This window comes from Panthera tigris, chromosome B1 (genome assembly GCF_018350195.1).
Source record: "Panthera tigris isolate Pti1 chromosome B1, P.tigris_Pti1_mat1.1, whole genome shotgun sequence".
NCBI lineage: Eukaryota > Metazoa > Chordata > Mammalia > Carnivora > Felidae > Panthera > Panthera tigris.
The window spans coordinates 80,168,989-80,185,529 of NC_056663.1; the positions used below are offsets into that span (position 1 = coordinate 80,168,989).

At 37.2% G+C, this 16,541-nt stretch overlaps 1 protein-coding gene across 2 annotated transcripts in view; it reads left to right on the forward strand.

The window, feature by feature from the left end:
- TTC29 (tetratricopeptide repeat domain 29) overlaps positions 1-13,910 on the forward strand; it is a 240,511-nt gene extending 226,601 nt beyond the window's left edge. For both annotated transcript variants that reach the window (XM_007091756.3, XM_015541922.2), the window contains exons 12-13: positions 13,325-13,391; positions 13,678-13,910. In XM_007091756.3, coding sequence (XP_007091818.1) covers positions 13,325-13,391; positions 13,678-13,708 — 98 coding nt within the window. In that variant the 3' untranslated portion in view covers positions 13,709-13,910. The remainder of the gene's footprint in view (positions 1-13,324; positions 13,392-13,677) is intronic.
- Positions 13,911-16,541: the final 2,631 nt, after the last annotated feature.

Here is a 16,541-nt window from a genome sequence, read left to right on the forward strand (position 1 = left end):
CGTGAAAAGGTGCTCAACATCACTAAGCGCTAAGGAAATGCAAATCAAAACCACAACGAGATATCATCTCATACTTATCAGAATAGTTATTATCAAAAAGACAAGCAATAACAAGTGTTGGAGAGGTTGTGGAGAAAAAGGAACACTTGTGCACTGTTGGCGGGAATGTAGATAGGTACAGCCACTATAGAAAACAGTATGGAGGGTCCTCAAAAAATTAGAACTACTACATGATCCAGTTATTCCACTTCTGGGTTTTTATTGAAGTAAATGAAAACACTAAATCGAAAAGATATCTGCACCCCTATATTCATTGCATCATTACTTACAATTACTTACATTACTTACATCATTACTTACAATAGCCAACACGTGGAAACAACCTAAATGTCCATCAGTAGATGAATGGATAAAGAAGCTGTGGTATATATACACAATGGAATACTACTCATTCATTAAAAACAAGTAAATCTTGGGGCACTTGGGTGACTCTGTCAGTTAAGCATCTGAGTTCAGCTCAGGTCATGATTGGCTTGGTTTGTGGGTTCAAGCCCCACATCGGGCTCTGTGCTGACAGCTCAGAGCCTGAAGCCCTTCGGCTTCTGTGTCTCCCTCTCTGCCCCTTCCCCACTTGTACTCTGTCTCTGTCTCAAGATGAATAAACGTAAAAAAAAAAAAAAAAAAAAGGAAATCTTGCCATATGCAATAATGTGAATGGACTTTGAGAGTATTATGCTAAGTGAGAGAAAGTAGAGAAAGACAAATATTGTATGATTTCACTTATATGTGAAATCAAAACAAAACAAAATTCATAGATACAGAGGACAGACTGATGGTTATCAGAGAGAGCAGTTGAGGCAGGCAAAAAGGGCAAAGGGGGTCAATTATATGATGACAAACAGTAACTAGACTTATAGTGGTGATCATTTGTAACGTATGCAAATATTGAATTATTATGTTGTACACCTGAAGCTCATATAAAGTTATATACCCATTTTACCTCAATAATAATAATAATAACCTAAACTGTGTCAGTGGTAACAGTGAAAATTCAAACCTATTGAACTGAGCATTCTAAGAAAATTAATTTGTGATTAAACTGTAACAAAGAACTGCTAGCACACTGGACAAAGATATAAGCCTAAAAATCATGAGGCCTGTGTTTTGGTCACAACTGATTGTGACCACACAGGGCCTTGGAGCCAACAGTTGTTTGTTTGTTGGGTACTGAGCATCCGTCTCTCTTTCTTTGGTACTAGTGCCATAATCTCATCTGATAGAATAACTCCTTCTCCATATATACATCTTAGTAATCAAAATCCCTTAAGCTAAAGGGCCAAGGGATGGGCACATAAGGCCCATGTATAAGGCAAATTGGATCTTTTCTCACAGGATTTTGAAACCTGATCAAAATGATGTACAAAGTGGGATGGGACTGGAAGTTCTAGCCAGAGTAATTAGTCAAGAAAAAGGTATCTAAATTGGAAAGGAAAAAGCAAAACGATCCCTACTTGTAGATGACATGATTCTAAACATAGAAAATCCCAAGGAAATTTTTAAAAACTCAAAAAAATTCTAGAGCTAGTACACAAATGTGGCAAAGTTGCAGGATTACAAGACCAACACATAAAAACAGTTATATTTCTATAAACCAGCAGTGGAAAATCTGAAATGAGATTAAGAAAAAATCCACTTACAATAGCATCCAAAAGAAAAAATTACCCAGGAACAAATTTAACCAAGGAAATGAAACACACACTGAAAACTATAAAACATTGATGAAAGAAATCTAAAAAGACATAAATAAATGGAAACACATCCCACGTTAATAGATTGGAAGACTTATATTAACATGGCAGTACTACCCAGAATGATATACAAATTCTATGTAATCCCTATCAAAATTCCAACAAACTTCTTGCAGGAATGGAAAAAGCAGTCTTCAAGTTCATATTCAATTGAAAGGGACCCTGAATAGCCAAAATAAGCTTGAAAAAGTAGAACAAAGTTGGAGGATTTACACTTGCCTATTTCAAAGTTTACTACAAAGCTACAGTGATCAAAACAGGATGGTACTGGCCTTAAGGTCAGACACATAAACTGATGGGATGGAACTGGCAAATTAGAAATCAACCCTCATATGTATATGGTAAATTGATTTGGGACAATAGCTCAAAAACTATTCCATAGGGAAAGAACAGTCTTTTCAACATATCAGCCTGGGAAAACTAGATATCGACATACAAAAGAAAACAATGAAAGTGGACCCTTACCTCACAGTATATACACAAATTAACACAACCTAGATCAAAGATCCAAATATAGGAGCTAAAACTGTAAATCTCTTAGAAGAAAATATAGGGGTAGTCCTTTCAACATTGGATTTGGCAATAATCTCTTGATTTTGACACCAAGAGCACAGACAAAAAAAAGAAACAGTAAATGGGAATCCATCAAAATTTTAAAATTTTGTGCATCAAAGGACACTATCAAAAAAGGGAAAAGACAACTCACAGAATGGGAGAAAATATTTGCAAATCATATAGATGATAAGGTTTGGATATCGAGAATACATAAAGAACAAATCAGCAAGAAAAACCCCAAACAACCCAATTAAAAATTGGGCAAAGGACTTGAATAGACATTTCACCAAAGAAGATATGCAAATGGCCAGTAAGCACATGAAAAGATGCTCCACATCATTAGTTATCAGAGAAATGCAAATCAAAACCCAAAATGAGTTATCACTTCACACTAATTAGGATGACTATTATCAAAATAATAGAAAATAGCAAGTGTTGGCAAGGACCTGGAGATATTAGAACTCTTGTGCATTGTTTGTAGGAATGTAAAAACAGTGCAGATGCTGTGAAAGCAGTCTGGTAGTGCCTCAAAAAGTTAAACATACAATTACCATATGATCCAGCAATTCTACCTCTAGGTACATACCCAAATAAATTAAAAGCAAGGACTTAAACATATATTTGTACACCAATGTTCATAGCAGAATTATTGACAATAGCCAAAAGCCGTAAACAACCCAATGTCCATCAACAGAAGAACAAACAGAATATAGCATATACATTTAATGAAATATTATTCAGCCTTAAAAAAAGAATGAGATTCTGACACAGGCTACAACATGAATGAATATTGAAAACATTATGCAAGTAAAATAAGCCAGACCAAAAAAGAACAAATATTGTATGATTCCACTTTTATGAGGCAAAGTTATAGACAGTAGAACAGAGGTTACCAAGAACAGCAGGGTGGGAAGAACGGGGAATTGTTTAATAGATACTGAATTTCTGTTAGGGATGTTGAAATGTTATCAAAATGGATCATGGTTATGGTTTCACAATATTGTGAATGCATTTAATGCCACTGAATTGCACATTTAAAAATGGTTAACATGATAAAATTTATATTTTGTATATATAGAACAATTTAAAAATCCACAACCAGGAAAAAAATATAGTAATGACCAGCTCACATCTTTAATTTGTCAGAGTCTACCTTCAGGTGACAGTAGACAATTGAACACATAGTATAAGAATTTTACAATAATATACCTTTGTTTCTCGCCCCCCCCCCAGACTTTCCACTATTGTTGTCATACATTATACTTTTACATATATTACACTTTTACATATATTGTAAATCCCACACTACGTTGTTATAATTTTTATTCTGTCAAATATTATTTGAAGAAATTTAGTAATTACAAAAAATCTTTCATCTTTTACTTGCCATACCTAACATTCTTCATTCCTTAGCATAGGTCCAAATTTCCATCTGGTGTCATTTTCCCTCTGTCTAAGGATTTTATCATTTCTTACAGTGCAATCTGCTGCTGATGAATTGCTTCAGCTCTTGTCTGTCTTAAAAGTCTTCGTTTTGTCTTCATTGTTGAAATATATTTTTACTGGGTATGGGATTCTGGGCTTGACAGGTTATTTTTCTCTTAGTACTCTAAGTTTCTTGAGCTTAGAGTTTGTTGAACTACTTAGATCTCTGGGTTTGTGGCATTCATCAAGTTTAGAAAAAATTTCAGCTGTAATTTCTTTTTTTTTTTTTTTTTTTTTTTTCAACGTTTTTTTATTTATTTTTGGGACAGAGAGAGACAGAGCATGAACGGGGGAGGGGCAGAGAGAGAGGGAGACACAGAATCGGAAACAGGCTCCAGGCTCCGAGCCATCAGCCCAGAGCCTGACGCGGGGCTCGAACTCACGGACCGCGAGATCGTGACCTGGCTGAAGTCGGACGCTTAACCGACTGCGCCACCCAGGCGCCCCAGCTGTAATTTCTTAAAGTATTTTTCAGTTCTTTACCCATCTCCTTCCAGAACCTCAATAACGTTTACAAAGGGCTACCCGAAACTTTACTGCAACTCTGTGATATTCTTCTTATCTTTTTAATTATGTGCCTCTCTTTGTTTTGTTTGGGTAGTCTCTACTGCTCTGTCTTCAGTTTCGCTAATTGATTTTTATTATACCATCCATGTATCCACTTAACATTTTTAATGTCTAAAATACAGTATGTCTGGGGCACCTGGGTGGCTCAGTCAGTTGAATACCTGCTTCAGCTCGGTCATGATCTCACAGTTCCTGGGTTTGAGCCCATCGTGGGGCTCTGTGCTGACAGCTCAGAGCTGGAGCCTGCTTTGGATTCTGTGTCTCCCTCTCTCTCTGCCTCTCCCCAACTCATGCTCTGTCTTTCTTTCTCTCACTCAAAAATAAAATAAAAATAGATTAAGATAAGAGTTATGTCTTTGTTCCAAATAACAGTTATGTCTTTGTTCCAAATCCTAACAACAGTGTCAGTTTTAGGTTATTTCTGATTGGCTGATTCTTCTCCTCGTTATGCTTTTTTTTGCATGTTCTGTAATTTCTTATTAAATGCCAGATATTGTGTGCCTTAAATTTTGATCACATTCCTTTCTGGTAAACTGAGAGTCTGATCAAAAGAGGGGACCTATTAAAACAAAAACAAAAACAAAAGGCCCAAAATAGTGTCACTTGAGTCAGGCCAAGTTACTAAATCCAGGCAGTTTCAACCTCCTCCACAAATATAAATTATAACCTATTGATCAGGAATTTTCTGATAAGCACCAATGAAGAAATTTGTTACATGGGCCCTTTCTGCCTGCCAAAAGAAAGTTGAGGAAATCTGCCTAAGACTCCTTGCTCTTACCCTTCAGGGAGAGTGACTTGGCCTGCAACAGTCCTTCCTTTTCTTTTGCTTATAACTTTCTTGCCCCACTCTCCTTCTATTAAAAACCTTCCATTTTGTGGAAGCTCCTCCCTCCCCTCTACTTGCTAGATGGGATGCTGCCCATTCATGAATCATTTAATAAAGCCAATTAGATAATAGATAAATAAATAAATAAATAATAAATAAATAAATGCCAGATACTATAAATGGTATCCTTTTTTGGTACTAGTCAGTTTTGTATTCTCATGAATATCCTCAAGCTTTGTTCTGAGATGCAATAAAGTTCCCAGGTATTGCCTTTGTGATCTATTGGGTGGGGTCAGAGAAAGATTAAATATAGGGATATTTTTCCCCACCTCTGAGGCAAGACCCTTCTGAGTACTCTGTCCACTGCCCCATGAATTATGAGATTTCCCAGTCTGGCTGGTGATAACAGGTAGTATTCCTAGCCTTTTGTGAACACACTGTGTACTGTCATTCCTGTCCTTTTGGGTTGTTCCTTCCCCAGCCATGGGTAATTTCCTTACGTATATGCTCTGATCTGTACTTTGATAAATCCTCGAGGGCAGCCTCTGTATACCTCCAGAATTCTCACTGTATGCAGCTGTCTCCTCTACAGCACACTAGTTGCTAACTCTTGTGGCCTTGGTTTCCCCAGACTCTCTCAGCGCCATCTCCTCAACTAAAGGAGCCCACTGAGCTCTTCCTGAGTTCCCCCTCTCTAAGTTATGGCATGGAAACATACTCAAGACAGTAGGCTGAGCCGTTGTAGGGTTCATATCGTTTCCTGTCTCTCAGGTGTCACTGGGTTTTGTTGTCTGATGTCTAGTATCTTCAAAATCACGGCTTCATATTATTGGTGGGGAAAGAAGATACTGTGATTTCTGTTACTCCATACTCTGTAGGGGGGAAAATGTTAGATTTGTAATGTAGTATCAATAGGAGAAATAAAAAGAACTGTATGAAGACATCAGCACTGTGTTTATCTTGAGAAAATATTTAGGGGCGCCTGAGTGGCTCAGCCAGTTAAGCATCTGACTTCGGCTCAGATCATGATCTGATGGTTTGTGAGTTAAAGCCCCCCATTGGGCTCTCTGCTGTCAGCACAGAGTCTGCTTCAGATCCTGTCTCCCTTTCTCTCTGCCTCTCCCTCCCTGCGTGTGTGCATGCTTTCTCTTTCTTTCAAAAATAAATATTAAAAAAAAAAGTATTTAGTGTCTCTACAGGCTGATTCACCTGAATCAGATACTTTCATTAAAAGTCCAGATATCCAGAAGAAGAAATTCAGTATAAGTCTGTGTCAACATGGTAACTTCAGTGCTTCACCAAGGTCTAGCTCCATTCCGTTGATTTAAAATAGTGTTAGGAGAAAAGAACCTATAATTTTGAGTTAGAATATACACTTGATCCTTGTATAAATTTTAACAAGCTTCAAATATTAACAAATGCCTTTGGAAAGGGAATTACTATATACCAGAACCTGCGAATGAAAGAACACATCTCACTTTTTGACACTTTAGAGAATATGCCCAAACTTGTAAGAAGCCTCCTGCCTTCAAAGTTAATATCTTGACTTTTTCTTCACCAGGTATAGAATAACCATATCATGATTTTCTACTTCAAAACACAGAACAGATTATCTTTTTGTTTACTAACAAAAAATAGGAAAGTATTGCCAAGAAACGCACATGTTTTTTGGTAGAGTGAGTAACTCTGTTCATGGTAACATGAACCAGTAACTCTGGTTCATAGAATTTTTTACACAACTATAAGATGAGAAGTGCCATGAATGACAAGCCAATATTACCAAAAATCCAGGGGAGGAGAGAAAGTGGAAAGGGAAGGGAAGGAAAAAAGCACCAAGTCATATACTAACATCAATATGCTGACACTGCAATCATGCTTCACATGACTAATTGATGACATTTGCACATAGGATTATTAGATGCTATTTGCCACATGCCCACACACACCTCAAGATTCATTCTCCCATTTTATCTGTTCTGTGTCCTTGGAAGACTGACTTCAGACTACATCTCACAACTTCACTTACCTTCTGGCTTCCTGGTTTGGATTTATCCAAAGGGCATCACCAGCAGGAAATCAGAGGTTAGGAAGGTGGAGAGGTCAGGAAATTGTTCCTCTGTTCTGAGGAACTGAACTGAGGCTCAGTTCTGACAGCTGTGATACTCTACAGCTGCTGCTTCTAGCTTCTATTGGGAGACCCCTTTTCTTAAATCTCCATTTCTCACTCAGGGTGCAATAACATCCTCTTCCCCTTACCTTTCAGCCCCAGGGAAAGGTATGGCATCCCTCTATTATGAGGCACTGGGTGCCTCATCCCTTGTCAGTTCTTAGCCCTGCCCTCATCTCCCAGTGGTCCCTTCATTAAAGTCTCTTCCAAATCCCAGTTGAATGTGCCATCTGTTTCCTCCCGCTTGATACTCTGTCCTTCTCTATTGTATCAACTGGGGTGGCTGAAGACAAGCAAGTACAAGAAATATTAGGAAACTTCCACTTGCTGAAAAGTTCAGTTGATTAGAGAACAATGCTAATGAGGCTGAAATTAGTGTCTGGCTGTGCTCCAGGACCACAGGCTGTATCCCTGACCAGCCATTTTACACACCATCAGTTACAAGGAGGACCATGCCAAAAAGGATACATGACTCTGTGCCAATCCCTCAACACTTCTAGGAGCATAATTCAAAAACTAGCTGTTCATTGAGATAGCTTCAAAATCATCTTTGTTCCCCAAAGATAGCTTTGGTAATGTGGTTCTAATGAAAATTTTTTATAGATTATTTTAAATAATAAGACCATACCTGTCAATATTTTTGTCAAGAAAACACTTTCGTTTGCTTACTAATCTGTAGCTAATTCACAATAACATAGGTGAAAAGTCAAGCTTATTGAAATATGCCTTATATTGGTAATGGGATTCAGGATTTATACAGATATATATTTAGCTCATTTCTTTAAACTTTTTCAGCTATTGTGACTAAATGAATGAAACTACACAACCGTTGTTTAAAGAATAAATAGTTAAAATATTATTTGAAGTGATTTTCTGATTATCAAGCGTAAATGACAAATTTTCCATATATATGCATATTTCCTCCAAACAAAACACTTTTCTCCTCAGTACAGTTGCTTTTACAAAACCATGTTGTAATTAGTTTACATTGTGAATGTACTATCATATTAATATTGCTATACTGAGCTTACTTCCATGGTGTTAATTTTATATGATTTGAGTACACGGAAGGAGACACTTTGTTTCCTTTGCAGAATTCAGTTTCTGACACTCTCTACTATCAGCAAGAAAGAAGTACTATTTCTACTAAAATTAAACCTATGAATTTAAGTAAAATGTGCTGAAATACTAAAGCAAAATATAATTTTATCATTGATGGTATAATGCTAAGATCACCCATAAGATATAGGCATTTTTATACATAGTATTTATTCTTAATCACTTTCATAAAATGCAATCTGAGTTTTATTTTTTAACAAAACCTTTTGAGTCATTTGGATAAGGTCAACAGAAAGCACAATCTTTTAACATTAGGTGATCAACTTTTTGACAATAGCAGGGCCAGCATAGCTAATGGAATAATAGCCTGCAGGGTCCAGCTAAATATGATATACGAACGTAATCAACCTCTGTGATGACTATTCAGAAGTAATCCCTTTAGCTTTGAACTGCAACATATATTTCAACCAGGCAAAAACCATATGAAGAAATTCTCTGCAGACCACACTGATACAATACAGCCTTCATATGCCGCTCTATGTGCTTGCTGCTTATAGTGAGTTTTAAATTTAAGGTAATGACCACTGTATATTCATGTGAGCATACAATACTTTTGATTTGTTGTAGAAAGGTTGAATCCATTACCAGGGGTCTAGTCTATAAACCCTGACACAACCTTTATGTACGAGTTATTATTTACCCTTTTCTAGAATAAGGCCAGTAAAAATGTTAGTCATGTCAAAATTATAAAAATTCATTTACCTTCTCATTCACAAAACTACCAGTCAGTGTCTCCTCCATTTTATTTTGCACTGCTCTACTGGTAACATTTTTTGAAATCTCATTTACATACAGTATTATATGAAAATTATAGGCCATTGTTTTCAAGTAAAGGGATGGGATGGTATGTTGATTGCAATTCAGCATTTGCTGACTTACTCTATTGCTCTTTGGTATAGTATAGGCTAAGTGGAGGCATAAATAAGATTGTTTTGTTGCCCACCTGAAGGAATCTACCATTTGAGAGCCTACTATTAACAGAAAAGTGTCTGTTTCCACTGAAATGGTAGACAGTATAAGCAAATATCATGCTCTCAACTTTGTATTGGTTCTGATCTCCTTGTGGGAGTGATATTGGTCCTACTTTTCCAGCTTCCTTGTAAGTCTTACAGATCAAACACCACAAATCACATTCGAAGTCAAGCCCACAGCACAAAACCTAGGTTAGGAATCAAAAATGAGTGCTTTTGCAACAGTGTAACCAAGAACAAACAATCCCATGGTGTTCGCCTTATTGCAAATGAATAGAAATATCGGACACCTGATGAGTTCAGGTGTTCCCCTATATAAATTAATCATTGCTAAGGTTTCCTAGCACAGAGAGAGTGTGGATGTCTTTTATTTAAACTGGCAACTGTGGCCTAAGTTGAGTAAAAGAACAGCTACAGATACAGCTATTCTTCTCAGAGAATCTACTTGGGAAATATTCCCCCAAAAATCATCTTTCTTCAACATCTAGGGAGTGAATGCTGAAGAATTATTTGAGACAAACCGGGCATAATGTTAAACTCAGAAAATCCAGGAAAGATTTCCCCAGTTTAAGAGATGTTACATCCTGCCAAACCAAAGGGAAGGCTGAATTTAAGACATTAGATAGTATAAAATAGGTATTAGGAGGTTAGGATGTTATATATATTGTGATGCAATGGAAAATATTAAACTGAGAAGCCCAAGGTAAAGAATGATAAAAACATATTACTTAAGGTAAAAGCTCAGCTCCTATTACAGAAAGTCCCCAAAGTACAGTAGGTTAAGAAGACACAAATTTGTTTCTTCCTTAATCCTGAAGTGAGCAGTCTAGATTCACAAGGTAGCTCCACAGGCAATTAGGGGACCATGATCTTCCATTTTATTGCTCCGCCATCCCCTAAGGCAGGGTTTCTCAATCTTGCACTATTGAAATTTTGAGCTAGATGATTTTTTTGTTGCTGAGGGGGCTGGAATATGGCTATCATGGCCATTGTAGGATATTTAGAAGCATCCCTGGCCTCTATCCACTGGATGCCAGTAGCACTTCCACCTATGAGTTGTGATGACCAAAAATGTCCCCAGACATTTTCAAAAGCCACCTGTGGGGCAAAATCACTGCCAGCTGAGATCCACTGGCTTAGAGTATTGTCAATGTCTGCATGTTAGAAACTGAATCATGGGGTAATGGCGCTATGTCTAAGATTAAAGAAAAGGAAAAATTTAATGGGGACTAAATCCTCACTGTCTAACACTCAGACCCAGGAGCAGTATGTATCATTTGTTTACTTTCACTGGTAAGAATTCAGTCATTTGGCTTCAACTAAGTATTTATTTGCTGATGCGGAAGATCTAATAGCAAAAAACAAACAAACAAAAAACCCCCAACAAACAAACAAACAAACACAAAACCCTGATAAGTGGGAGACAGAAGGAATTGCTGGAGCCATGTCTTATGTGGGCAAGAACTGATGAAGTCTAGTGAAGATGGAGTTAACCTTAGATGGGAGCGTAGTAGGTAAGATAGAGCATATAGAACAAAAACAAGTAGGTAAGTGACTGTTAACACAGAGCTTGTGGAAGTTTCTTCCTATTGGCTTTTACTTCCTCCATGAAACCAGAAAATAAATCATCAGCTGAAAACAACGATCCAGTTGCAGGATTAGAGGTTTGAGAAAATAGAAGAAAGAGCTAAATAGTCATCTAGGAGAGTAGAAGAATGAATGGACCAAGAATGCTTAATAGGATAACCTGAAAGCATTAAAAGTTCACCTAATTTAAAGTGGGGTCTGGTTGTTCATAGTACAGGAGAGGAATAGGGAGACAGTTGGATGTATCTAGGGTTATGGTTTTGTTAAGTGAGTATGACAAAGTGGGAAAAGGGTAATGAAGTCAGGCTATATGCAAGGGGGAGAATGATCATGGAACTCAAGTTAAATAAAGAAGGGAAAGAAGACATCAAAACGGAGAGGAACAATGAAAATGCAGCAGCATTGGAGGTCCCAGGGAAGTAGAAAAATTGCTGGTGTTGGGGTACTAGAGGGAGTGATCTAAAAGGATAAAGCTGGAAGTCAAGTAGTTGAATGCTGGCAACTGAATTTGAGGGGGGCTCGAAGTTACTGCTACTGGCAAAGTCTAAGAATGTCCATGGGAATCAATGGCTGCAGTAGGGTGTGGGACCAGCTCAAAAAGAACCGAGCTCAAGGAATTAGGACCCAAGGTGAAGAATCTTCTGCATGTACATTTAAATTGCTAAGTTAAGAAAGTAGTAGCAAGGTAACAATAAGCCAATGATAAAATCAACTGAGAATGATCCCAGTTGTGGGTAGATCACAACAATAGTTGGTTGTATAAACTGATGACTGAGTTTTAGGAAGGGAAGGAAGGAAGGAAGGTGAGTGTCCTGAAAGAGAACAATAAAGTGTAAGGAGGACATCTGTCCATTTCCAGGTCCAATGGTAGCCAGACTGACAAAAAGAAAAACAAAAAAGGCTGCTGGGCTGGCAGTGTCCTTTGAGGGCAGCCATGTTTCTGTTAGAGCAAGAAAGTAAAGAGAATTTCAGAAAATGGAATGAGGATACAGTGGAAATGTTTCAGGAGTTGTGGTAGGAGATGGGGACAAAATAGGAAATGTATAGAGCCTTATTGAAAATAGAATACAGGGGTAGAGCCTGGATGGCTCAGTCGGTTGAGCGTCTGACTTCGGCTCAGGTCATGATCTCGTAGTCCATGAGTTTGAGCTCCACGTTGGGCCTGTGCGGACAGCTCAGAGCCTGGAGCCTGCTTCAGTTTCTGTGTCTCCCTCTCTTTCTCTACCCCTCCCCTGCTCACTCTCTCTCTCTCTCTGTCTCTCTCTCTCTGTCTCTCAAAAATAAATCAACATTTTTTAATTAAAAAAAAAAAAAGAAAATAGAATAGAATAGAATACAGGAAATGAAAGGGCTCCTGGAGTCGGAGGCCTATGATAAGCAAGAATGTAGAGCATATTATTGGATTAGTCCCAATGGATTCAACTTAAAAGTTGAAGGGCAGATATGAAAGTTCAATAAAAATTAACACGCCTATTAATATGTATACATTTCCTGTATCTGATTTAATTATTTGGATACTTTATATTGCTATCTAAATTAATTTTCCTTTTGACTATTGTTCTAACAAGTCATTTTGTCCCCCAAAAGGTGGCTATTCCAGTTGCCATTTTATGTATCACAAGAATTCTGTGGATTAGGAATTCAACCATGGTTTGGCTAGACATGAGTTGAGGTCACCCGATGGTGGTGCTCAGCTGACAGATAGACTAGTTTGAAGGATCCAAGACAGCTTTCCTCACAGACTGGAGCCTTGGAGGGATGGCTGGAAGTTTGGACTCAGCTGGAAAGGTCAACTGGAGCATCTTCTATGTGGTCTCTCCAGGATGGCAGGATGGTAGGGTTTTTTATATGGTGACTGGCTTCCTCCAAAGCAAGCACCCTGAGCAAACCAGGAGGAAGCTGCACAGCCTTTTCTGACCTCACCTCAGAAATCATGAAGCCACTCTCTCCACATTCTAATGATTACAAAAGGGTCCAAAGCCTAGCCCAATTTCAAGAGAAGGTGAATTAGATTCCACCACTTGAGGATCATATTGTTGAGAAACATGTGAAGTGGGAGATATTGTGGCTATCTTTGACTAATATAATCTGCCCTGGTGACACAAGTAATACATTCACTTTGATCATTCAAGTGACCAGGATAGGTATCTCTGAAAAGAGACTCCCAGGTTCAAGCTCAATATAACTATAAATTATATCTGTGATAAACCATTAAATTTACACATCTTTTTTCCTGTAGGAGGATCTAGAAAACCCACAATGGAAAGTTTGTATCAAATCCCGGAGAATTCGGAAGAACTCAATGGGTAAGATAAACCAAGTTAAAAGTTTCTATTGCATATACATTAGGCAAAATATTAAGCATAAACTGATTCTCCAAACACAAGAAGAATAATTTCATCTAGTACTTGATAATACTGAAACACTGTCTAAAAAAAATCACAGATTTACTTTTAAATGTTACATAAGGTTAAGTGTTTTTCATCTTTTAAGCCATGTCGGAAAATTAAAGAAAACAAAATATCTTTCAAGCAAATGTCTTTTACTTTCTGCCCCAATATAAGATTAAATTTTGTAATTTATGTATTTCAGATTTCCAGATAATCGAAAAAATGAGACTTAAACCAGCTTTTGACTCAGCAACAAAGCAAGAAGAAATTTATCATGTCACCTTTGTCTTTGATAACTGTCATAGGAGTATGTTACAAATAATACAGATAAAGTTATAAAACTATGACTATGTTTAGATTGGATTTTGTATTGTAATGTACTACTACAAATTTAGTCTAAAATTGGTGAGAATAAAAATGTATCTCAAATGCTTAGAACTATCCACAATTATTCATAAAACAAACTATAAATTTTCCTCTTATCCACTATTCCACAAGAAAAGTGTAATTATAGAATCAAATTTGGTTGTGTGTAACGAGAAAATAATTTTATTTTTTCTTTAAAAAAAATTTTTTAGAGAGAGTGTGCGAGTAGGGGAGAGGGGCACAGAGAGAGAGAGAATCTCAAGCAGGCCTCCACACTCAGTGCAGACCCCAACAAAGGGCTTGATCTCATGACCCTGGGATCATGACCTGAGCTGCACTCAAGAGTCAGACTTTCAACAGACTGAGCCACCCAGGTACCCAGAGAAAATCATTTTAAACTTAAGGAAATCTATACTGAATAAACATGGGGAAATATTTATTAAATTTTCAGGAAGAAATTTCAACATAATTGAAAGATTATAAGCAATAAAGACTATTATATTGATAAGCACTATTTGAAACAGTGCTTTACTTGTAAAGGAAACATCTGTTTCCTCTACTCACACCACTTGTGACACCAAATGCATGAAGTTTTACACACTAAGCAATTTTCTAATTCTCAGCAGATACTGACTGGGTGCCTTACACTTTAACTCAATTCTGACACTAACTGCCAGAAGTTAGCACAGATCCTAGATTAAGGGATCAGTTCTACAAGGATGTTTCCCACCTCAAATGCCAGTCTCAAGTCCCAAGGTGTCACTTATACTTCTGACTGGCTTGGCTACATCCTGGGAATTCCCACAACCCCCACTTGACTTCAATAATTTGCTATATCAGCTCACAGAATTCAGAGAAACAGATATTTACATTGCCAGTTTATTATGAAGAATATAATAAAAGATACAGATAAGGAGCCAAATAGAAGAGATACATTGGCAAGGTATGGGGGAGGGGGTGGAGCTTCCATCCCTTCCTGGGTACATCAACCCTCCTAGCTCCTCTATACATTCACCAACCCAGAAGCTTCCCCAAATCCTTTCAGTTGGGGTTTTTATGGAGTCTTCATAACATAGGTATGATTAAGTCAGCCTCCAGCCCCTCTCCCTCCCCAAAGGTCAGATGATAGGGCTGAAAGTTTCTAAACTCTAATCACATGGTTGGCTTCCCTGGCAACAAGACCCGATCCTTAAGGGCTTTGCAAAAGTCACCTCATTAAACTCTGGTGTAGATGAAAGGGGCTTGTTATGAATAGCAAAAGATGATCCTTTCACCTTTATCATTCCAGAGCTATTTCAGGACCTGGGGACAAAAACCAAATATTATAACAAAAGATGTTCCTTTCACCTTTAACCAAATTTTAATTTATTGTATTACATAAGGAGCTTTGTGCCAGGAATCGGGGACAAAAACCAAATATACGTTTCTTAACACTATTATAACATTTCATTGTGTAGAACTATATTTTATGATACTTTTGGCTGATAGGATATAGTTGACCCTTGAACAACACAAGTTTCAACTGTGTAGGTCCACTTATACATGTATGTATTTTTTATATAAATACAGTACTATGTTTTGTCTTCCTTGTGGTTTTCTTAACACTTTGTTTACTCTGTCATTGTAAGAATACAGTATATAATACATATACAAAATATGTATTAATCAACTGTTTTATGTTATCAGTAAGGCTTCCGGTCAACATTAGGCTATTAGTAGTTACGTTTTGAGGGAGTCAAAATTATGTGTGGATTTTAAATGTGCAGGGAATTGGTGCTCCTACCCCTACCTTGTTCAAAGATGAACTGCATAATAAAATGTATCCATGTCTATTATAAAAGATTAGGAAAATCCTTCAGTCTTAGGCCTCTCCCCTAATGTGTCTTTACCATAATAAATGTACTGAAACCCCTGGTTTTGTAAAAAAAAAAAAATTTTAATGTTTATTTTTGAGACAGAGACAGAGTGTGAGCAGGTGACAGAGTGTGAGTAGGTGACAGAGAGAGAGGGAGACACAGAATCCAAAGCAGGCTCCAGGCTCTGAGCTGTCAGCACAGAGCCTGATGTGGGCCTCGAACTCATGAACTGAGATCATGACCTGAGCCGAAATCAGACACTTTATCGACTGAGCCACCCAGGCACCCCCAAACCCCTGGTTTTCTATATAGGAACAAAATATATAATGTGTTTCCCATCTCACACTATCTGATTATAAATATATGGAATCATACAGAATATATGGTATATATAATATGATATATATGATATAATATATGATAAATATGTATATTTATCATATACAACAGGATTGTGTTTCTAATTTTGGGTTGGGGAATGCCTTCCTAATTAAGAAATCAAAGCCAGGTGCAGAATTAACAATGACTACAACATATGTGATTACATTAAAATATTCATACAGTGAAAAGGTCACTAAACAAAATTAAAAGCCCAATGACAGAGCAGAAGAATTTGCAACAACAATCAAAAAAACTAATGCCCATAAAACACAAATAATTTATGAAAAAAAGATTAATGAAGGAGAAGATGAGGAGGAAGGGGGAAAAAAAGAAAAAGATAATCTAGTAAGAAAAAGGACAGAGCATACCATTGGAATTTAAGTTCTCATCATATTGAAATAAATTGTTATAAATATATTTTATGTAAGCTTGATGGTAACCACAAAGCAAAAGCCTATAGTAG